This window comes from Macaca thibetana, chromosome 1, assembly GCF_024542745.1.
Source record: "Macaca thibetana thibetana isolate TM-01 chromosome 1, ASM2454274v1, whole genome shotgun sequence".
Classification (NCBI taxonomy): Eukaryota; Metazoa; Chordata; class Mammalia; order Primates; family Cercopithecidae; genus Macaca; species Macaca thibetana.
In genome coordinates, this window is record NC_065578.1 from 159,273,479 (window position 1) to 159,297,662 (window position 24,184).

The 24,184-nt window shown below is 40.9% G+C and overlaps 2 protein-coding genes across 33 annotated transcripts in view; both read right to left on the minus strand.

Moving 5' to 3' along the window:
- The window catches only part of SNRPE (small nuclear ribonucleoprotein polypeptide E), a 196,244-nt gene that overhangs the window by 23,910 nt on the left and 148,150 nt on the right, over positions 1-24,184 (minus strand). The gene's annotated exons all lie outside the window — the stretch shown is intronic.
- The window catches only part of ZC3H11A (zinc finger CCCH-type containing 11A), a 59,625-nt gene that overhangs the window by 8,305 nt on the left and 27,136 nt on the right, over positions 1-24,184 (minus strand). For 30 of the 32 annotated variants that reach the window (XM_050763167.1, XM_050763227.1, XM_050763190.1 and 27 more), the window contains 8 exons: positions 16,983-17,106; positions 15,772-15,975; positions 15,530-15,646; positions 15,219-15,299; positions 13,679-13,789; positions 11,322-11,384; positions 6,843-6,941; positions 3,939-4,007 (listed from right to left, as the gene is read on the minus strand). In XM_050763167.1, coding sequence (XP_050619124.1) covers positions 3,939-4,007; positions 6,843-6,941; positions 11,322-11,384; positions 13,679-13,789; positions 15,219-15,299; positions 15,530-15,646; positions 15,772-15,975; positions 16,983-17,106 — 868 coding nt within the window. The remainder of the gene's footprint in view (positions 1-3,938; positions 4,008-6,842; positions 6,942-11,321; positions 11,385-13,678; positions 13,790-15,218; positions 15,300-15,529; positions 15,647-15,771; positions 15,976-16,982; positions 17,107-24,184) is intronic. The other 2 variants (XM_050763335.1, XM_050763324.1) reach the window with 2 other exon arrangements.

Consider the following 24,184-nt stretch of genomic DNA (forward strand, 5'->3'; position numbering starts at 1 on the left):
TTCCCTCTACTTGGAGTATTCCCTGCTGATCTCATTTCTCTTGCTACCTGGTTTTTTTTTTTTTTTTTTGAGACAGAGTTTTGCTCTGTTGCCCAGGCTGGAGAGCGCAGTGGTGTCGTCTTGACTCACCACAACCTCCACCTCCTGGGTTCAAGTGATTCTCTGCCTCAGCCTCCCAAGTAGCTGGGCCTAAAGGTACCCGCCACCATGCCTGGCTAATTTTTGTATTTTTTGTAGAGACAGGGTTTTGCCATGTTGGCCAGGCTGGTCTCAAACTCCTGGCCTCAAGAGATTTGCCTGCCTGGCCTCCCAAAGTGCTGGGATTACAGGCGTGAGCCACCACGCTGGGCCTGGTTAGTTTCAAATGAGTTCCACTTAAAACCTGATACCCTCCAATTTAGTTTTTCTGATCACAGCACTGAACACTCAGTACACTGTAATTGCCTGTATCTTCAAGTTCTTTAATAAAAAATTGCAAGTTCTTTCAATCCAAGGTAGCAAACATTTCACAATTACCACTCCAAGAAAGTACAATATGAATGGTGACATGGAGGCCCTGTTTCCCTCCCCTACCAAAATTTCACTGAAATGACAAAACATTAAAAATAAATGCACACCAGCAATGAGAAATAAGGATGTCTCTGGCAGAGCATACATCTTGAAGAATTTCTAAAACAGAAAGCAGATGTCTGAACTTACAGAAAAATGGAAAAAGAATAGTTAAAACCATAGGCGTGAGTTCTGCTCCTCCCAATAGAGCCAAAGGAAACTGCCAAACTTGGGTTAACTAGTATTAAAAGCAACAGTGGGATCTGACATAACCATTAGGGTAGAATTTAAGGACCACCTATACAACAGATGGGCGAGTCAAGACCTCCTCCTGAGAACTGCTCACTAAAAAGAGGCAAGTTTGCCCACGAAGAGCACATTATGATGTTGGGGCTGGAGAGAAGCAGAGCATGAAAATCCCAGGCTTTCACAATACCAAGCAGAAAAAGGGGAGGGAGGAGGGATAAAATAGCAAATCTGAAAAAGGAAAAAAGTTGTTTCCATCAGAAAATAGTCTTATTGCGGCAATTGTATGAGCCCCCAGACTTCCCATCTTCAGTCTACACAAGCTGCCTGTTAGTACACCCTCTCCACTTAGCCAGACGTTAATGAAGTCTCCCAATCAGGAAAGAGGACAACTTGGGGAAAGGGTCTTTAAAATCAAAGGAAACCCAAGCCAGGTACTTACAACTATAGAAAAACAATATGTAAGATAAACCAAAATAAATAAAAAGAAGTGGTTAAGAAGCCAAAATAATACACAAACTTTTTAAAATAAAAATAAAGACTTGAATTAGAAATCCCAGAGCAGGCCAGGTACAGTGACTCACACTTGTAATCCCAGCGCTTTGGGAGGCCGAGGTGAGCGGATCACTTGAGGTCAGGAGTTGGAGACTAGACTAGCCAACATGGTGAAACCCCATCTCTACTATAAATACAAAAGTTGGCCAGGCACGATTGTGCGTGCCTGTAACCCCAGTTACTTGGGAGGCTGACACAGGAGAATCACTTTAACCTGGGAGGCAGAGGTTGCAGTGAGCTGAGATCACGCTGTACTCCAATCTGGAAAACAGACTGAGACTCTGTCTCAAAAAAAAAAAAAAAAAAATTGGTGGGCACAATGGCTCACGCCTGTAATCCCAGCACTTTGGGAGGCCAAAGTGGACAGATCACCTAAGGTTGGGAGTTCGAGACCAGCCTGACCAACATGAAGAGGCCCCGTCTTTACTAAGAATACAAAATTAGCCGGGCGTGGTAGCACATGCCTGTAATACCAGCTACTCGGAAGGCTGAGGCAGGAGAATCACTTGAACCTGGGAGGCAGAAGTTGCGGTGAGCCGAGATCACACCATTGCACTCTAGCCTGGGCAACAAGAGCGAAACTCCATCTCAAAAAAAAAAAAAAAAAAAAAAAAAGAATTAGAAATCCCAGCTGAGAAAAAAGAAAAAAAAAATAAGAGAACAAAGAAAGTTATTGAAAAATAAAATTTTTCAAGTGCCAAAATAAATTCATGTGAAGGACTGGATAATAAAAAAAGATAAGGCTGGCCCCAAATCAGCAATCTAAAAAGGAATAGGCAAACTACATATAGCCCATATGGCAACCACCTAATTTTGTACATGAAATTTTGCTGGAACACACCAGCAGTCATTCATTTACATATTGCATACATATGCATATGGCTGCTTTCACTCTATGGGGTAGCTGCAATACTGTGGACTGCAAAGTTATTTATATCTGACCCTTTACAGAAAAAAATTGTCAATTCCTTATCTAAAAAACAAAGTTGAACAAAGCTCATAGAAGGTTAGCCAAAAACAAAGAAACAAAAAGTATAAAGAGACATGCAGGCATATGTCCCAAAGTTCCAACATCTATCTAATACAAATTTCACAAGAAAACAAAAAGAAATGTGCAGCGGTCATACTCAAAAGAAATTAATGTTTTCTAGAGCTAAAGAAGACAAATCTTTAGATTCAAAGGGCCCACTGAATCAGTATTTATGTATTTACTGAATCAGTATTTATGTATTTATCATAAATACTGATTTAGGAGAATGAACAAAAATGATGCATGTTTGATCCATAACAGTGAACCTGTAGCATACTAGGGAGAGATAAAACCCTAGAAATCTCTGAATAATTCAGGTTGCGTACAATAGAATAAGAATGTCCAACATCGGACTTCCTTGTTATGATGCTAATATAACTTTAACATCCAAATCAGATAAGGATGGGGGATAAAAAGTAACCTAAGGCGGCTAACACCATTCATAAATAGAGATGTAAAAATACAAAATTTTTAAAAGCCTCAAACTGAATCCAGCAAGGTATTAAAAAAAAAAAAGATGGAAGGTTGAATACATGGATGTTCAATTTATTATTCCTTAAATTGTACATATATATACTTATGTAGTTATATTTCATACTTTAAAAAATTTAAAAATTATAACACAGGAAGAATATACAGAAAACCCCAATACCCAGATAACACCAAATTTTATTTATATTCTGGTGTATTTTTGAAGATTTTTTTAAAGGCGTATGTTTATATCTTTACAAAATTAGAATAATCTCATATATATGCATGATTCCCTAGACAATAAGTTTCTATAAGAAGAAAATAAACTTAAAAAAAAAAAGATTCTTATGTTGCCCTAAATCAGGAGGTCAAAAGTGGTATGTGCTCTTTTGTTATCTTTCTTCACTAATGCAATTTGATTTTTCCGTATCATCATTGTTCAGCATTTGACTTTTCATGACAGCAATTATTTTAGCACATAACTATCATAATTTTATCTAAACCCTTTTTGTTGTATATTTAAGTTGTTTCTAATTTTCTACTATTTAGCCAGGTGCGGTGGCTCATGCCTATAATCCCAGGACTTTGGGAGGCTGAGGCAGGTGGATACCTGAGGTCAGGAGTTTGAGACCAGCCTGACCAACATGGTGAAATCCCATCTCTACTAAAAATACAAATATTACGAGGCGTGGTGGCATACACCTGTAATCCTAGCTACTGGGGAGGCTGAGGTAGGAGAATCGCTTGAACACAGGAGGTGGAGGTTGCAGTGAGCTGAGACCTCGCCATTGCACTCCAGCCTGGGCAACAAGAGCAAAACTCTGTCTCAAAAATAAATAAATTAAATAAGTAAGTTTCTACTATTAATGCTATGATGAACAATCATTTTACCATCTCTAAGCACAAAAAAGGAATTGATCCCAGTTGAGTTTGAGTTGACTTGATCAATTACTTAAAAAACAAACAGAACTACAAAAAAAACCAAAAATCCAAAGCCCTTAACGAGCAACAGGTAAATGTGAGAAAAAGCAAAGGCTCTTACAGCAAAGAAAAAAATTATCAGAATCTGGTCTTATGATTTACTTACCTGTTGCATCTTCATTATTTGGACCAGCTGACATGCCTAATCGCTCCTTAAGAGACTTGGAAACTTGAGCTGTGAAAAGAAAGATTTTAAAAAATCAAAAGTTGAACAGAAACTTTTTACAGCTTAAATGTAGGTTTGCTGGGCATGGTGGCACACACCTGTAATCCCAGAACTTTGGGAGGCCGAGGCAGGCTGATCACTTGAGGTCAGGGGTTCAAGGCCAGCCTGGCCAACATGATGAAACCCTGTCTCTACCAAAAAAAAATACCAAAAAAAAAAAAAAAAAAAAATTAGCCAGGCATGGTGGTGGGTGCCTGCAATCCCAGCTACTCAGGAGGCTGAGACAGGAGAATCACTTGAACCTGAGAGGTAGAGGTTGCAGTGAGCTGAGATCATGCCACTGCACTCCAACCTGGGTGACAAGAGTGAGACTCTGTCTCAAAAAAATAAAAAATAAATAAAATAAAGATTTTAAAAAATCAAAAGTTAAACAGAAACTTTTTATAGGTTAAATACAGGTTTGTTGGGCATATTGGCACACATCTGTAATCTCAGCACTTTGGGAGGCCGAGGCAGGTGGATAACCTGAGGTCAGGAGTTTGAGACCAGCCTGGCCAACATGGTAAAACCACATCTCTACTAAAAATACAAAAATTACTCGAGCATGGTGGCGTGTGCTTGTAATTCTAGCCACTAGGGAGGCTGAGGCGGAGAATCACTTGAACCAGGGAGGCAGAGGTTACAGTGAGCCAAGATCGCGCCACTGTACTCCAGCCTGGGCCACAGAGAGGGACTCTGTATTAAAAAAAAAAAAATTAAATTTTTCTTCTCCACAGAACAGATTTATGTCAATCACAGATTCCCTAGAGTACTCTGGAAAGCTTAAAACATGCCAGGCATGGTGGCTCACGCCTATAATCAAACACTTTGGGAGGCTGAGGCGGGCAGATCACCTGAGGTGAGGAGTTCAAGACCAGCCTGGCCAACTTGGTGAAACCCCATCTCTACTAAAAATACAAAAATTAGCCAGGTATGGTGGCACATGCCTGTAATCTCAGCTACTCTGGAGGCTGAGACAGGAGAATTGTTTGAACCCAGGAGGCAGAGGTTGGGGTGAGCTGAGATCGCGCTACTGCATTCCAGCCTGGGTGAGAGAGTGAGACTCTGTCTCAAAAATCAAAAATACCAAGAGAAACAAAGAAAAACTTACTTTATATCTGAAAAGCAAAAACTACTGAATTAAAGAAAATAATTTTGTTATTGTAGAGCCTTCTAAAACCTTACTGTCAGCGAAAGAATTTTTCCTCCAAGTAAATTTAAAATATGCTCCTTAGTTATGAAAATCTTCAATATGATCAATACACAAGGAGGAAAGGAATGTGGCAAAGAAAGCAACTTTAGCTTGCTCTGAGAATACAAGAAAACCTCCAAACAGGAACATCTACTCATCAAAGCCCCTCGGGCAAGGGGAAAAATTAAAGGAAGCTTCTTATTTCAAAGAAAGTTAAAACCAAACACAATGAGAAGAAAAAAAAACACCTATTCTTTAATAATTTAATGCCAGTGTTTCACTGCAAGTCATAAAAGGGGAAAAAACATAAATCCAACCTTGGCTTTTTGTTCTCCTTCAACCAGAAAGAATTCTAATTCCCTGAGCGGCGCAATAGTACATTCCTATATTCCCAGCTACTTGGGAGGCTGAAGAAGGAGGATGGCTTGAGGCCAGAAATTTGAATCCAGCCTAGGCAACACAGCGAAATCTTGTCTTTAAACAAACAAAACAAAACAAAAAAATCTAACTCCCAGCCATCTCTTGATTTAGTCCACATGCCTCAAATAAACTTGCAAAATACCAAACCTATGCCACGACCTCGTCTTATCCAGATTATTTTAACAGACTGCCAACTCATCTCCAGGCCAGTATGTTTGCCCCCTTCTAATCTGTCTCCATATTGCAGGCAAAGTAATGGTTTTAAAATGCACATTTGAACCTTTGATCCTTGTTTATAACCTTTCTTTTTTTTTTGAGATGGAGTCTCACTCAGTCACCCAGGTTGGAGTGCAGTGGTGCGATCTCGGCTCACTGCAACCTCGCCACCCAGGTTCAAGCGATTCTCTTGCCTCCGAGTAGCTGGGATTACAGGTGCCTGCCACTGCGCCCAGCTCATTTTTGTAGTTTTTAGTAGAGACAGGGTTTCACCATCTTGGCCAGGCTGGTCTTGAACTCCTGACTTAGTGATCCACCCCCGTCGGTCTCCCAAAGTACTGGGATTACAGGCATGACCTACCATGCCCAGCCTGTTTATGACCTTTCAATGGGTTGTTAATATCTTAGAATAAGTCCAAACTTTCTAACATGGCTTAAAGACAACATTATGATCCAGTCACCACGCTCTTCAGCCCACTTCTATGTTTTAGCCATATGCAGTTCCTTGAGCATACCACTCTTAGCTCTGCCTTTGCAGGAGTTATTCTCTCTGCCTGAGACACAGCCCCTGGCTCTCGAACTTCATCTGGCTAATTGCTAACTCATGCCTTAGGTCCAAACTTTAATATAACTTCTTCTGTGAACCTTCCCCTAACAGATGGTAATAACAGGTGCCTCTCCTACATGTTACCATGAACACTGTGTACTTTTCTCTGTTACAAAATTTATCGCATTTCTAAGTATTCCTACCGGCCATTTATCCTATAAGCTCCTGAGGAGTGTGACGGTGTTTTTTTCAATGGTGTCTACCCAGAATCTAGCAGAGTAAGGATTAAATGTTTGTTGAGTGAGTAATATAACAAATACAAAATAACCCATTTACCTGAACAAAAGAATGACAAACTACAGCTGTTAGCATTACAAGAAACAAGTGTCACAATTACATACACACACAAAGTATATAAGAACACAGGTACCTTTCTTTGGTGTTTTGTCAATGTTAGTTTCTGGAACTTCAACTTTCTTCCCTAGCCTCTGTGCCAGGCTACGCTTTAATGGAGGATCACTGTCACTGCCTATAAAGAGGGAGAACTTAGTTTAAGATTTCAAGTCAATCTTCAGCAAGGTCAAGAAATACAAACAAAAACAGACAACACAGCATAATTCTGTTAAGTGTTCTGCATACATATGGCATGTTTGTTCATCGGCTTCCTTAGAGCTCAATGTTAGAAACATAAAAATGTCCTAGAAAGAAGAGGTAGGAAGGCGAGATGCAGTGGCTCAGGCCTGTAATCCCAGCACTTTGGGAGGTTAAGGCAGGAGGACCACTTAAGGCCAGGAGTTCGACACCAGCCTGGGCAGCGCAGCAACACCTTGTCTCTAAAAAAATTAAAATAAAAAATAGTGGGGCATGGTGGCACACACCTGTGGTCCCAGCTACTTAGGAGGCTGAAGCAGGAGGATCACTTGAGCCCAGGAGGTAGAAAGGCTACAGTGAGCTATGATCGTAATACTACACTCTAGCCTGGGTGATACAGCAAGGCCCCATTCTCAAGAAAAGAAAAAAAAGAGACAAGGAAAAGAGCAAAAAATTAAGGCCGGGCGCGGTGGCTCACGCCTGTAATCCCAGCACTTTGGGAGGCCGAGGCGGGCGGATCACAAGGTCAGGAGATCGAGACCACGGTGAAACCCCGTCTCTACTAAAAATACAAAAAATTAGCCGGGCGCGGTTGGGGGCGCCTGTAGTCCCAGCTACTCGGGAGGCTGAGGCAGGAGAATGGCGTGAACCCGGGAGGCGGAGCTTGCAGTGAGCCGAGATCGCGCCACTGCACTCCAGCCTGGGCGACAGAGCGAGACTCCGTCTCAAAAAAAAAAAAAAAAAAAAAAAGAGCAAAAAATTAGAATGCACAAACATTTACCATATAAATTAACTGACTAAACTTACAAAGGAAAGGTCATAAACCCTGGTTGAGATTAAAGTTCAGAATTAGAAATGTGAAAAATCTTCATGTACAAAGAATCTGTTTTTTTTTTTTGAGACAGGATCTCACTCTGTCACCCAGGCTGGAGTGCAGTGGTGCAATCTCAGCTCACTGCAACCTCCACCTCCTGGGCTCAAGCGATACTCCCAACTCAGCCTCCCAATTAGCTAGACTACAGGCACACGCCATGCCTGGTTAATTTTTGTATTTTTAGTAGAGACAAGGGTTTGCCATCTTGCCCAGGCTGGTCTTGAACTCCTGAGCTCAGGTGATCTGCCCACTTCAGCCTCCAAATGCTAGGATTACAGCACTATGCCAAGCCCCACCCAAAAATCTTAACTGGTCAGCTGCTGAATTAAGTAAATGCATCCAGGATGAGGAAGACAGGTTAAGAATTACAAAATTTTAAGTTTTTTAGTATGAAGACTTTAAGAGCCACATAACCCCTTTCTCTCCAATTCTACAAAAGAAATCTAAGGTTCTGAAATATTCTGTATCTTATCCAAGTCATCAACTAGTTAGTGATACAGCCAAGACCTAAATCAAGTTTCCTAATTCTAGTTGCTATTTTTTTGAGACGGAGTCTCATTCTTTCGCCCAGGCTGTAGGGCAGTGGCACAATCTCAGCTCACTGCCACCTCTGCCTCCCAGGTTCAAGCAATTCTCCTGCCTCAGCCTCCCGAGTAGCTGGGATTACAGGCGCACGCCACCATGCCCAGCTGATTTTTATATTTTCAGTAGAGACCTTTTTGTAGTAGAGATGTTTGTATTTTCAGTAGTTTCACCATGTTGGTCAGGCTGGTCTTGAACTCCTGACCTTGTGATCCACCCGCCTTGGCCTCTCAAAGTGCTGGGATTACAGGCATAAGCTACCACGTTCAGCCTTCTAGTTTTATTACACTGTTCAATACAAGTTGCTTAAAAGTCACCAGTTTTTAGAAATGGTTTTTTAGATTGCTTGACTGAACTTACATTGTTTGCAAGGTACCATTAAAAACTTCAAAAGACCCTACACAGAGTATGATTGTCTTTCTCCCCTCATTTATAATTTAAATAGAAAACAATCACAAAGTTTATACGTATGCTGATGTTAAAACAGCTCATTTCTATATTTTAAAAACTTTTAATTATTATTTTTAGAGATAGGGTCTTGCTATGTTGCCCAGGCTGGACTCAAACTCCTGGGCTCAAGGGATCCTCTAACCTCAGCTGCCCAAGTAGCTGGGACTACAGGCACGCACCACCATACCTGGTTTAGTATTATTTTTTTCTACCTAAAATGTCTAGATCAACTTTATCCAAACTGAAAGTCTTATTAATTTGAAACCCTGGTTTGGTTTGTACTCTAAATACATGCTGAGACATTAAAATACTGCTCTTAGCTCTCCCCACCATCTTGGATCCTGTGGAGGCCTGCTGGGAACAGGACTTCTTAAAGGGAATATGTCTAGAAGGCTGTGGTCCAAGGGCACAGGTCTCCGGGAAAAAAGGGAGCACATAGTTTTTCTTAAAATTGAAGGTGTTTATGTCCCAGAAGAAACAGAATTCTATTTGGGCAAGAGATGTGCTTATGTATACAAAGCAAAGAACAACACAGTGACTCCTGGTGGCAAACCAAACAAAACCAAAGTAATCTGGAGAAAGGTAACTCAGGCCCATGGAAACAGTGGTGTGGTTCATGCCAAATTCCAAAGCAATCTTCCTGCTAATGCTATTGGACACAGAATCTGAGTGATGCTGTACACCACAAGGGTTTAAACCAATGAAAAGTCAGTAAAAGTGGATTTGTGCTATTGTAAATAAATAAAAATAAAATACTGCTCTTTAAAACCTAGAACTGGTATTGTTTCTTGATTTACAGCTACAAGAGATTTCTAAAGACTGCCTCATTTCTGTCTCTTCTAAGCTCTTTTTGTAAATGACTGTATAACGTGTAAAGTATTCATTTGACTATAACCTTGGGCAAGTTATTTAACCCTTCCTGAGTTTGAGCTCAGTGCAGAAAATATTTACTGATATCAAGTGCCAAACATTGCACATGGTTTACTCATGGTTGCCGAGGATTCGATGAGAATTTACATAATGCTCGATATACAGCAAAGCCACAGCAAATATTAATTTCATTCATGGGCATTATCTCATCACTGAAAGTTTTTATTACTTAGAGCGTAAAGTGCATAACTCATTCAACAACACATTCCCATCTCTCACTGTCTGAAACTTCGAAATGTTACTAAGTTCAGAACAGTTCTGAAGATAGGGTAGCGAGAATTGCATCAAAGAAAACACAAAATGAAGGTAAGGTTTCCTTTTTAGGACATTTAAAGTAGTATGAAGAAAATTCTGAAGTCAGAAAAAATTCTCAAAATAATTTTTTGAAAGCCAGGCGCAGTGGCTCACACGTATAATTCCAGCACTTTGGGAGGCGGAGGTGGGTGGATCACCTGAGGGCAGGATTTCATCGAGACCAGCCTGGCCAACATGGCGGAAACCCCATCTCTACTAAAACTACAAAAATTAGCCAGGGGTAGTGCCTATAATCCCAGCTACTCAGGAGGCTGAGGCAGGAGAATCACTTGAACCTAGGAGGTGGAGGTTGCAGTGAGCTGAGATTGTGCCAGTGCACGCCAGAGTGGGCGACAGAGCAAGACTCTCGTTTCAAAAAATAATAATAATTTTTTGGAGTCAGACACATTAGGGTAGTTATACAACAATTTACTAATATGGTAAAGTACCTCCCCCCAAAAATAAAATAGCAGCCAAGCATGGTAGCTCATGCCTGTAATCGCAGTACTTTGGGAGGCCAAGGCCGGCAGATCACTTGAGCCCAGGAGTTGGATACCAGCCTGGGCAACATGGTGAAACCCCATCGCTACAAAAATTACAAAAATTAGCCAGGTATAGTGGTGTATGCCTATGGTCCCAGTTACTTGGGAGGCTGGGGCGGGAGGATCACTTGAGCCCAGGAGATGGTGGTTGCAGTGAGCTGAGATTGCACCACTGCACTCCAGCCTGGGTAACACAACAAGACTGTCTCTAAATAAATAAATAAGCAAGCACCAATAGACTCAAGGACTCAAATTTTATATATACATATTTTCTTCTTTCTTCTTAGGGATTCCTATATTCTAAGAGACACACACTATATTAACCAATGATTTTTTTCACCTCTAAAACACTCACATTTAAATATGTCCAGAGAAATAGAGGTGTTCTTTACCATTTTAAAAATCTAGTTCCTTTCAAAATGCTGGTCATGGTCATAATCTAATTCAACTGCAACACTTCAAATCTCTATAACTTCAATAAAAGGTACAAAGCACTCATGAAAACATGAGGAATTTATAAGTGCTTTCAGCCAATACAGGCGCACCAATAACAATGATGTGATCTGTTTAAAGAGAGTTTGGAGAAGCTATCATGTTAACGCACAAACAAGCAGAAAAGAAAAGATATGCACAAAACTTATCTTACCTGCTGAAAATTTTCGTTTCCCCAGTCTCTCAGTAAGACTCAATCTCACCAAGGGTTCTTCTCCTGAAATGGCAAAAGCAGAATTTCTCTATCCTTAGTCAATTTTTCTGTATTCAGTAACTACTAATAGGTACAAAGTATGTTCTGATATTAGCATGAACCCACCCAGAAAAGTCTCTTGAAAATCAGGTCTCAGTCTCAAGGAAGCCCACTACATTAAAAAAAAAAAAAACCCAGAACCTATTAATAACAAACAGCCAAACATACAGCCCAAACAGAAGCAATAGCACAGTACTAATTATTATTATTATTATTTTTGATAATAATAATAGAGTCTCGCTCTGTCACTCAGGCTGGAGTGCAGTGGTGTCACCTTGGCTCACTGCAACCTCCACCTCCAGGGTTCAAGCAATTCTCCTGTCTCAGCCTCCCGAGTAGCTGGGACTACGGCACACACTACCACGCCTGGCTTTTTTTTTTTTTTTTTTGAGACAGAGTCTCACTCTGTCGCCTAGGCTAGAGTGCAGTGGCCCGATCTCAGCTCACTGCAATCTCTACTTCCCGGGTTCAAGCGATTCTCCTGCCTCAGCCTCCTGACTAGCTGGGATTACAGGCGTGCACCACCACGCCCGGCTAAATTTTGTAGAGACAGGGATTCACCATGTTGGTCAGGCTGGTCTCGAATTTCCGACCTTGTGATCCGTCCACCTCGGCCTCCCAAAGTGTTGGGATTACAGGCATGAGCCACCACACCCAGTCTAATTTTTGTATTTTTAGTAGAGACGGGGTTTCACCATGTTGGCCAGGCTGGTCTTGAACTCCTGGCCTCAAGCAATCCGCCCACCTTGGCCTCCCAAAGTGCTGGGATTATACATGTAAGCCACTGCACCTGGCCTAGCATAGTACTAATTAGTAATAGCAGTCGAGTATAAGACAGATTGTATTCTCAACCAATTGGTTATAAAGCTGAAACTATACTTTTGCTTATGCACTTTGATACATTAAATGAAACTGTACTCTACTCCAATGTTAACTCTCCAATATAACTCTCTTTGATCACCTCAGGAAGAAGTGAGCTCTCTTCTAATTCTTTGTTATTTGAATTGCACAAACACTTGAATGTATCTATAATTCCTTATTAGACTTAAAATTATTAAATGAAAATACTTTATTACAGGCTGGGTGTGGTGGCTAAAACCTATAATCCCAGCAATTTCAGAGGCCGAGGCCGGCAGATCATTTGAGGTCAGCAGTTCAAGACCAATGTGGCCAACATGGTGAAACCCCATTTCCACCAAAAATACAAAAATTAGCTGGGTGTGGTGGCGGGTGCCTATAATCCCAGCTGCTGGGGAGGCTGAGGCAGGAGAATCACTTGAAACCGGGAGGCGGAGGTTGCAATGAGTGGAGGTCGCACCATTGCACTCCAGCCTGGGCGACAGAGCAAGACTCCATTAAAAAAAAAAAAAAGGGCCGGGCGCGGTGGCTCAAGCCTGTAATCCCAGCACTTTGGGAGGCCGAGACGGGCGGATCACGAGGTCAGGAGATCGAGACCATCCTGGCTAACACGGTGAGACCCCGTCTCTACTAAAAAATACAAAAAACTAGCCGAGTGAGGTGGCGGGCGCCTGTAGTCCCAGCTACTCGGGAGGCTGAGGCAGGAGAATGGCGGGAACCCGGGAGGCGGAGCTTGCAGTGAGCTGAGATCCGGCCACCGCACTCCAGCCTGGGCGGCAGAGCAAGACTCCATCTCAAAAAAAAAAAAAAAGAAAAATTAATGGGTGGGCACGGTGGCTCACGCCTGTAATCCCAGCACTTTGGGAGGCCAAGGTGGGCAGATTACCTGAGGTCGGGAGTTTGAGACCAGCCAGACCAACATGGAGAAACCCCGTCTCTACTAAAAATACACAAAACTCAGCCGGGCGTGGTGGCGCATGCCAATAATCCCAACTACTCGGGAGGCTGAGGCAGGAAAACCACTTGAACCCAGAAGACGGAGGTTGCGGTGAGCCTAGATTGTGCCATTGCACTCCAGCCTAGGCAACAGGAGTGAAACTCAAAAAAATAAATAAATAAAAAACTTTATTATAGTTCTTTAGTCACACAGGAAGCCAATAAATGTATTGAGTGGGTATCAACAGTAAATGGAAAAATAAATGTGAGGGCTGCTTGAAGGTTGAAGAATTTCAACCTTTTAAATATTAGAGTTGAATGTACCAACTGTTCATCTTTATATCTCATCAACATACTAACAAATTCCTGAAAATTCATCAAAGGTAAAAGATACTCAAGGATTTTGCATTCCCAATTATATAAAAGTAGAGGCTTGACAACTCTAAGACCTACCTATACCTTACCTTGTTTGGTGGAGAGAGTTACTGTCCTCACCACAGTCCTGACATTTTCTTTTTCAGGACCTGGAACGGGCTCAGGGTGAAGTAAAAGACTGGAAACTCCTGAAGAACCCTCTGAATAAGGCAAGTCAAAGAACAGCAAATAATTTATGGAAAATAATGCTACTGCAAGTCAAAAGATTTGTTTTTGTAACTAGTTAAGTCCAATACAGACTGATATTATGACTATAAGCCAATCAGCCTTTCTGTATCTGTTTGCCTACAGTCAAACGGGGTAGTGGTGAGGGGAGCCTTGGGCAAGATGTGAAAACAAAATATAAAATTATTTTGAGTGACAGGCACCCAAACTACTTTTATTTACCAATAAGGCTAATATTATTCTAAAATTAACCTCAGAGGTATACTAGCCATCAGGTGTACCAATCCAACCTATTCTATTCAAATTTAATCATCTGAAAACACAACTCCAAGGTTCCTATAAAGCAAGCCTTAAAACAACGTTCTTAGAACCATTTCTCTCTATATATACTACACTTCAAACTATAAATTTTAGGGCTGGAAGCTTGGGGCGGTGGATTACCTGAGGTTGGGAGTTTGAGATCAGCCTAACCAACATGGAGAAACCCTGTCTTTACCAAAAATACAAAATTACCCGGGCGTGGTGGTGCATGCCTGTAATCCCAGCTACTCATGAGGCTGAGGCAGGAGAAGAGCTTGAACCGGGAGGTGGAGGTTGTGGTGAGCAAAGACTGCGCCACTGCACTCCAGCCTGGGCAACAAAAGTAAAACTCTGTCTCAAAAAAAAAAAAAAAAAAAAATTGGGGGTTGGAAATACAGATCAGTCAGGCTACCATAAGCTCCAGAAGAAAATCCTAGCAGCTCTTCAGGAATAACTCTTCTACTAGAAAATGAAGTTTTTCCTTTTTTCTTTTTTTTTGAGACAGTCTTGCTCTGTTGCCAGGCTAGAATACAGTGGTGCAATCTCAGCTCACTGCAACCTCCACCTCACGGGTTCAAGTGATTCTCCTGCCTCAGCCTCCCGAGTAGCTGGGGCTACAGGCGCATGCCACCACACGTGGTTAATTTTTTGTATTTCAGTAGAGACAGGGTTTCACCATGTTCGTCAGGATGGTCTGCGTCTCCTGACCTCATGATTTGCCCTCCTCAGCCTCCCAAAGTACTGGGATTACAGGCGTGAGCCACCACGCCCAGCCTTTCCTCTCTTAATATAACTTCTTTTTAACCACTATAAGAACTTACAGAATTAATATAGTTTTTATATGATGTTCTTTAGAGCTGTATTTTTCAAGATATACAGGTTCTTTCAGATTCTTTATTGTACCCAGCTCTGAATCATTAGGGACTGAAACACAGCTGCAGTGAATTAAAAGCAACCACAATTTAAATAAGTTTGTGTTTTACTTCAAACAGGCCATGGAAATGAAAATCTATTTTCTCATTTTGGCTGTTGTTTCTAGAAGCGTCCTTAGTATTCTTCCCTAGCAACATAAAACTATCCATGCCAAAACTTGTGATGACTTACCACCTTGCTTCTTAGATTTTTCCTTCATTTTCTTTGACTTAATTTCCTCAAGAGTTTTTATTCCAAAATTCAAACATTCACCTGAAAATCCAAATAGAAATTTTATGAGGAACTAGAGCCTTTTCATCTTTGTATTCTATATGAATATAGCAGGCATTTATTTTTTGAATAAATGATCAACAGAAACTAAGTATAGGTATGTATGTGTGTAGCATGGGAAAAGGAAGAGGGAAGCCAATTATTGTGAACTAAATTTCAAAGTTAGTTTCAACAGTGCTGTGAGATTTGGCACCAATATAGCCTCTTCTTACCTTGCTTTATATTGACTGCAGGTTTCCGGACAGAAGTCACTCGTAATCCATTGTGAACTTCAGGACTTGATTGCAGGGTAGGTGTTTTGGTTTCATCACCTTCCTCAGAAAACTGATCTGTATGCCAACATTTAAGGCAAATTCACAATTAAAAATAAGCCTATAGCTTTAATCCTGATTCTGCCCAATTTACTATGTGACCCTATTTATTTGCCTTAAAGAAGGAGCCACACAGAACTTACCATCATCATCTTCATCATCATCTGCAGCATTAATTACAACTGGTGGATGCGTGGGACTAGGAACATTTTCGGAACTTTCTACTTTCATAACGCTCCGCAGCTGAGGGGAAGGATTGGACTGGACAGACAATTTGTTCTGCTGAACTGAAAGTTGGCTAGCCTTCACTTCCTCTTCTGGTGACTCAGGCACAGTGGGCAACACAGCTAAACGCACAAAATCAGTCATAAATTAAAAACAGAAGATACAACCCCAATTTACCAAAAATTCCTGACCCCCTATAAAAAGTATGGTGTATTTATCTTATGAGCAGTTACGTCTTTTCACTAAATTTCCTCATTTAAGTTCTAAAGTCCTAGGGAGGGAAAAAATGTGCTTTTAGCTAATTAACTCTCCACTGTACATAAACACAAAGTGGGCACTCAAAACAGAATAAACAGAAGACTAGAAGAAGCATAGTACCTGTTCACAAATTCTAGACCTTTAATTTTAATAGTGTAATTCTAGGCTTTTTGCTCAGCAAAGTAGCTTTTAAGACCAAGCATATGACACTTATTTGAACCAAACCAGAACGGAGTAGGTCTACTTTTTTCCCTTAAATTGAGGTAAAAAGATGTAGCCATCAAATTTTAATCACGTAGCAAATGTGGCTTTTAAATCGCCAATTCCACTTATAAATTATTTTAAAATGGATTTTGGGAATAACTACTAGCTTTTTAGTTTTACTTTATAGTCTAGAGTAGGGTTGGCACAAATATTTTTTGCAAAGAGCCAGTTTTTAGGCTTTGTAGGCCATATGGTTTCTGTCTCAACTACTCAGTTCTACAGCACTAGCACAAAACTAGTAATAGAAAACATGTAAATGGGCAAGGCTGCATTCCAATAAAACTTATTTTACAAAACAGGCAGAGGACCAGTTTTGCCGACCTTTGGCCTAGAAAATCAAATTTATTTTGAAAATGTTTATGGGTCTGATAAGAATATGAAAAATGAAGTAAGTATAATAACTTAAATGGCATGCCAAGATATAATGGTTCTATGGCCATGGATAAATCATTTAACCTTAATAAGATTCAGTTCACTCTGTAAAGTGGAAATAATTCTGCTGTTTCACAAGACTGAAAGGAGCCAACGTCTGAAAAGTACTGTTGTACAGTGTGCATAATAGCTGTTCATTTGATAGTATTCTTTTAAAATTAAAAACTGATCTCACTTTTGCTCGGAGGTAGGAAAAGGCCATCAACATATCGTCCTCTATTGTGATGGAAAGCGCAGTTTAATTTTTGACATCCCGTTGGCTGATTTTCCCAATAACAAGGAATTTCACTGCGTTTTTTCTGTAAGAGGGAAAAACACATTGCTTTCAAATAAAACAGTGATACATGTATTAAAGTGGTAGTTTGTTTTCTAGGCAAAGTTCATACAGGGTTCAAAAATCCGAGGCATGTGAGATGAGATGATTTTTACAAGGAAGAGAGGTTGCTGAAAACAACATAACTTAGGCATGATGGAGAGCTGAAAAGAGCAGGAGAGTAGTTTATGTTATTCTTTCCCTTTTTACCCTCATCCTGGAACCCCTAAAATGTCTATACTTAAAGAAGCAGGATGATACAGTAGTTTAATTTTATGAAATCAAAGATAATAGGATCTGAATCTCTATTATGCTACTTATTGGTCAGATAGCCTTGGACAATTTATGCCTCTAAGCCTCACTTTCCTTAGCTATAAAACGGGAATAAATGGTTTCTTATGAAGAGCACATAAAATAAAGCACTAAGCACATAGTTCAAACTCAATAAACTGCAGTTATTACTTGAAGCTGAGAGTTCAAGGCTTTGAGAAAATTCTTTCCATTCATGAATTCTCCAAGTAAGGCACATGTAACAGCACACTAAGGATGTTAGGTATCCTTCCCAAGTCACCTTACTTTTATAAACGAAAATTGGGAGGAAAAAAAGAATACCTGTACATCTAGAATAAACTGCCGGATCATAGGATATATGTCCAAGAAAAATATATACATTAGTTCTCCAAAAGCTGTGTATAAGCAATGTTCACAGCAATATTATTTTCAATAGCTCTATACTTTTGCCAACCCACGTGTACATCAACACCAGAATGGATAAAGAAACCGTAAAGTATTCATACAACAGAATGTCATCTAGTAATGAGAAGGAATAAACCATTGCTATACTCAATGCCACACATGTGGAATGAAAGAAGCCAGACACAAGAGTGCATACTATATGATTCTGTTTATGAAAAGATCAAAACAAGGCCGGGCGCGGTGGCTCAAGCCTGTAATCCCAGCACTTTGGGAGGCCGAGGCGGGCGGATCACAAGGTCAGGAGATCGAGACCACAGTGAAACCCCGTCTCTACTAAAAGTACAAAAAATTAGCCGGGCGCGGTGGCGGGCGCCTGTAGTCCCAGCTACTCAGGAGGCTGAGGCAGGAGAATGGCGGGAACCCGGGAGGCGGAGCTTGCAGTGAGCCGAGATCGCGCCACTGAACTCCAGCCTGGGCAACAGCGTGAGACTCCGTCTCAAAAAAAAAAAAAAAAAAAAAAAAAAAAAAAAAGAAAAGATCAAAACAGTCAAAACTTCTCCACGGCAGGGTAGGGATGGTGATCAGCTTTGGGGATGTGGTTAGTAACAAGGGGATGAAGGGGAAGATAGATTACTGCTAATACTCTATTTCTTGAACTAGGTGCTGATCAAGTAAGTATATTCACTTTATGAAAATTCTTCAAGTTGTAAGATTACGATTTGTGCACTTTTCTATATACATTTTAATAGTTCAAAAAAGGGGATAAAAAGATATGAGAAGTACTCCGAAAAAGTAACTAACCTCCGAAGAACTGCATTATGTTGAATCTCTAATCATCATAAACAGCCTAAGGTTTAAAATTCCAGGAAAAAACACTAGCATTGAAATGTAAGATATGGAGAAGAGAAACAGAGAAACAATAACCATTACAAAAAGATGCTTAAATGTATCAAAAAGGGCAAATTCCAAAATCTACTATATTGAGAGACTGATAAAATTCAATAATACACTGTTTTTAGGGATGTGGAAGAATCAGGCAGTCTCAAACATATAATGGAAATGTAAATTAGCTCCACATCTCTGAAAGGTGATTTGGCAAAATCAGTTTTTTAAAAATATGTTCTAAGTTTATGTCATATGCATAATTACCTATTAACATTTTTTAAAAGTGTAAGCTACTGTGGGCACACTGCTCCGCAAGGAGCAGTAAAAATAAATAAAGTAAAACTAAAAGTACAGCAAATATCATTACTTTCAAAGAACTAGACAGAATTTCTTAGTCCTCTGTCACACCCAAAAGATAGATGTAATAGATACCACTGTTTTTTAGACAGGAATAACAACAATTATTCAATTCTCCCTTTCTCAAGGCAGAACCTAAAGCCAATCTTCCTTGTTCCTAAGCCTGCCTTTGCTTAAATTTTACATCTTTCCTGGAAGCAATTTTCAAATTACTGAATGACCTCTGTAACAGTATCTTCTATATACAGAAGTCACATGACATTTATCTGCTCTGTTTAATACATTTACTAGATTTTGTTTCTAATTGAAAAGTAATATATGTGCAACGAAGACAACTTGGAAAATGGAAATAAATGCCAATTATGCTATTACCCAAAGAGAATCACTTATTTTGGTATGAATTCTTTTTACTTGTAAAAAAAAACAAAAAAACAAAAAAACACAAGTGACTATATGCATACTAAAAAGAAAGGTATTCCATGTAATTCTGTACATTTTTCCTTAGTAATATCCTCCACATGCCAGGCGTGGTAGCTCACGCCTGTAATCCCAACACTTTGGGAGGCCAAGGTGGGTGGATCACCTGAGATCAGGAGTTCAAGACCAGCCGGACCAATATGGTGAAACCCCGTCTCTACTAAAAAATACAAAAATTAGCTAGGCATGGTGGAGGGCGCCTGAAGCCCCAGCTAGGCAGGAGGCTGAGACAGGAGAATCACTTGAACCCGGGAAGTGGAGGTTTCAGTGAGCCAAGATGGAGCCATTGCACTCCAGCCTGGGAGACAGAGTGAAACTCCGTCTCAAAAAAAAAAACCAATTAAAAAAATAATCCTCCACAATAATATTTCTCCTACATAATTATGTCTTCACATTTTTAACAGTAATACAGCACATGATCCAAAGTTAAAACAAGTTGATTCTCATTATTTGCAGTAGTTATGTTCTATAAAGTCACTAGGAACACTGAATTAGTAAATACTAAACCGTTTTTCCTAAGGGAAATCGAGTTGGGTTCCTGTGAGCCTCTGGTCACATTTTCATCAACTAATCAATATATAACTTGGTTTTGGGTGCATTTAATATTGTTCATTCATTAATACGAAACTCAAGACCAATAGCACTATAACTCACACTTGAACAAAGCTTATCTAACATCTATTTTCTTTTTTTTTTTTTGAGATGGAGTCTCGTTCTGTCGCCCAGGTTGGAATGCAGTGGCACAATCTCGGCTCACTGAAACTTCCACCTCCCAGGTTCAAGCAATTCTTCTGCTTCAGCCTCCCGAGTAGCTGGGATTATAGGCACATGCCACCATGCCCAGCTAATTTTTTTTGTATTTTTAGTAGAGACAGGGTTTCACTATGTTGGCCAGGCTGGTCTTGAACTCCTGACCTCATGATCTGCCTGCCTCGGCCTCCCAAAATACTAGGATTACAGGCGTAAGCCACCGTGTCCGGCCTAACAATCTGTTTTCTCTGTAAGACACATCACAGCTTTCTTCTACTCAGGAACACTACAAAGCACTTCAGCAATAGGCCTAGGAGCCATTTTAAGCAGCATCACCACCAACCAAAAGCCATGGAACCAAATAGACCATGAAAAGGACACTTGTGGCCGGGCGCGGTGGCTCAAGCCTGTAATCCCAGCACTTTGGGAGGCCGAGGCGGGCGGATCACAAGGTCAGGAGATCGAGACCACAGTGAAACCCCGTCTCTACTAAAAATACAAAAAAAAAAATTAGCCGGGCGCGGTGGCGGGCGCCTGTAGTCCTAGCTACTCAGGAGGCTGAGGCAGGAGAATGGCGTGAACCCAGGAGGCGGAGCTTGCAGTGAGCCGAGATCGCGCCACTGCACTCCAGCCTGGGCAACAGCGTGAGACTCCGTCTCAAAAAAAAAAAAAAAAAAAAAAAAAAAAAAAAAAAAAAAAAAAAAAAAAAAAGAAAAGGACACTTGTTTACAGTATCAGAAGAAGGCAGAGCTCTGTTCCACCTCACCTGGAAATGTGACTCAATTTGTGAACCAATGTGACACATGTCAGATGACTCAAACTTTTTGCTGCTCTGAACATGTCTACAAATGACCAAGTACTGATTTGGGGGTTATAAATTTTAGCAAGTAGGCAAATTTGCAAATATGGAACCAATGAATAATGAAAATGAACTGCATGCAGAAGCGGTAAACAATAAAAAGACTCCTTCTCATCCCTGTCACCTTCCCATAGCCACTGTTGTTAAGTTTCACCTTTATACTTCCAGAGATTTTAAAAATTCATATGCAAGTGAAAAACAAATATAAACTGTTTTCCCTCTTTTTTTTTTATTTTGAGATGGGAGTCTCACTGTATAGCCCAGGCTGGAGTACAGTGGTGTAATCTCGACTCACTGCAATCTCTGCCTCCTGGGTTCAAGTGATTCTCCTGCCTCAACCTCCTGAGTGCTGGGACGACGGGGTGTGCCAACACACCCCGCTAATTTTTGTAATTTTAGTAGAGACGGGGTTTCACTGTGTTGGCCAAGTGGTCTCAAACTCCTGACATCAGGTCATCCAGCCACCTCAGCCTCCCAAAGTGCTGGGATTACAGGCATGAGCCACGGCACCAGGCTTCCCTCTCCTTTTTTAACCCATCTTGCTCTTCACCTTAGGTTTTCCACTTGACAATATATCCTAATTATTTCCGTATCAATAAGTTAGTTTCCCCTTTAAAATTTTTTGTTAACAGCTACCTGGCACTCCACTGCATGAATGTAGCAGAACTTTATTTTAAAAGAAGGACAGTTAGGTTATTTCCAGTATTTTACTATTACAAATTACTACAATAAGTAATTCTGCACACATCTTATTTTGCAGGTAAATACCTATGTGAAAAAAGTATAAGCATTTAGTTCTTTCAAGCAATATAGCCAATAAGCCTCTGTGCAGAAAAGAGTTAACATAGCAACTCTGAGACTACTATCTTAGAAATGCCTGCTTGCAAGGCTTGTTCTTGGCTAGCATCTGGGAACTTGGCTTTTAGATGCTCCAAGCTAATTGGTAAGTGGGGGAGGGAGAAGGCTTGGTATGTCTAGACTGTTTGTGCAAACGATATGGTTAATGCTGAACATCTGCCTTCCTTTTGGGAGTCTGGAATTTGGGTACATGTTTGGTAAAGGGTGCTTACTTGGCCAGCACCAATGAAAATCCTGGATGTTGAGTCTCTAATGGATTTCCCTGGGCAGGAACACCACACACGCACTGCTGCATTTTCATGACTCGCAGAAGAGTGTGCTCTGTGTCACCCCTAAAGTGAGTGGGCATAAAAAAACAGGCACATGGATTCTTCCAGATTCCTCCAGTGTCTTTTTCCCTTATGATCTTACAGTGTGTCTTCACTCTATTGCTGTAATAAATCTTAACTCTGAATACATTCTAGAGAATCTCTAAAATGAAGAGGTGCTCCTGGAGACACTGACATACCCTCCGTAGGAGTTGTGCCAATATACGCTCCATTAACAATGTTACAACAAGACTTTTCATGTTGTAACATAAAATATAAAAGCTGCAGAGTACTCCTTTATCAATTTATTTGATATCTGCTGCTATTTGCAAGACAGGTAGCTTAGAATGTAGTTAACAGACAAGAAATATGAAACCAGACTGGAGTAGCTGACCCCAGGCATATGAACTGCATATTTAGTCTCACCCCAACAATTCAGTCCAAAGTTATTAGATGGGGCTGAGGGAGACAGGCATTCAGATGGGAGGAGGGAAAGACATGGTGGCCCAGAGCAGGGTACTGGAGTCTGACTGAGAATAGGAAGGTATCCACATGACCATGTGGAACTGGCATAGGGTGTTGGAACCCATGGAGAGTTAAGAGGACATGTGCATGAGAAGGTACCCTGACAAGTGTTGAGCCTGAGCAGGGTTAGCAATGTTTCTCTGCAGAAGAGATCCCAATGTAGGATGAAGAATATATACTCATGTAGGGTCAGTTTAGAATGGCATCAAAGACCAAGTGGGGTGAGGAAGGCAGGGTACTCCCAAGGGAACCTCGTACAGAGCTGGAATATGTGCGCAGGGTCAGGACAGCATCTCACATGGGAGAGCCGCTCAGCACAAAGTATCACAGCCCAAGGGTGTGAAAACAGTATCCACTGTAGGGATTGGGTTGGGGGTCAAAAGTAGGATGCCGGGGTCCAAGGAGGGTGAGAAAGAGGTCCCTACGGTGAAGGAAGCAGGGAGGCTTAGCACAGGGCACTGGAGTTGAACATGGTGAGAAAGGTGTCCCTGTGGAGAAGCTTTGTGTGTCATGCCAGAGCCTGAGAGGAAGGAAAAGGCTGTGACACAGTATTGGTTTTCATACTAGGAGACTGATCAAATAAATAAAAGTATTATGAACAATGAAAACCAAGTTTCTCACTTCTGGAGAAGAGTCACAGGTACGGAAAAGGAGAAGCCTACACTAAGTCCTGTGGTACTGATGAACTGGAAGCACCTATATGAACTATAATTTTTAATACTAAGTATCTATTATTGAATACATAGGCCCGGGCATGGGGGCTCATGCCTGTAAACACAGCACTTTGGGAGGCTGAGGCGGGTGGATCATGAGGTCATTAGATGGAGACCATCCTGGCTAACATGGTGAAACCCCATCTCTACTAAAAGTACAAAAAATTAGCCGGGTGTGGTGGCAGGCACCTGTAATCCCAGCTACTCGGGAGGCTGAGACAGGAGAATGGTGTGAACCCAGGAGGTGGAGCTTGCAGTGAGCCGAGATCGCGTCACTGCACTCCAGCCTCGGCGACAGAGCGAGACTCCGTCTCAAAAAAACAAAACAAAAAACAAAAAAAAGTTCTGATGTAAATGTCTGTTAAGTGTATACATTTATATATTCCTTAGCTCTGTCCACTGAGACGACCTGAAAGTGATGACACTCTAGGAGCAGCCCAAATCTTAACTTCTATATACCATTCTTCACTAAAAGAAACCAGGGCACCTTGGATAAATGGCTGAATCCAGGGCTGAAGTAGGAAAAGTACAGGATGAGCCTGGAAAATCTTGGCTAGGCCAAAAAGCAGAGATGCTCAAAGAATGATGGAAACATCAAAAGGACACAAAAATCAGCTTGAAAGGCTCCTACTGGCC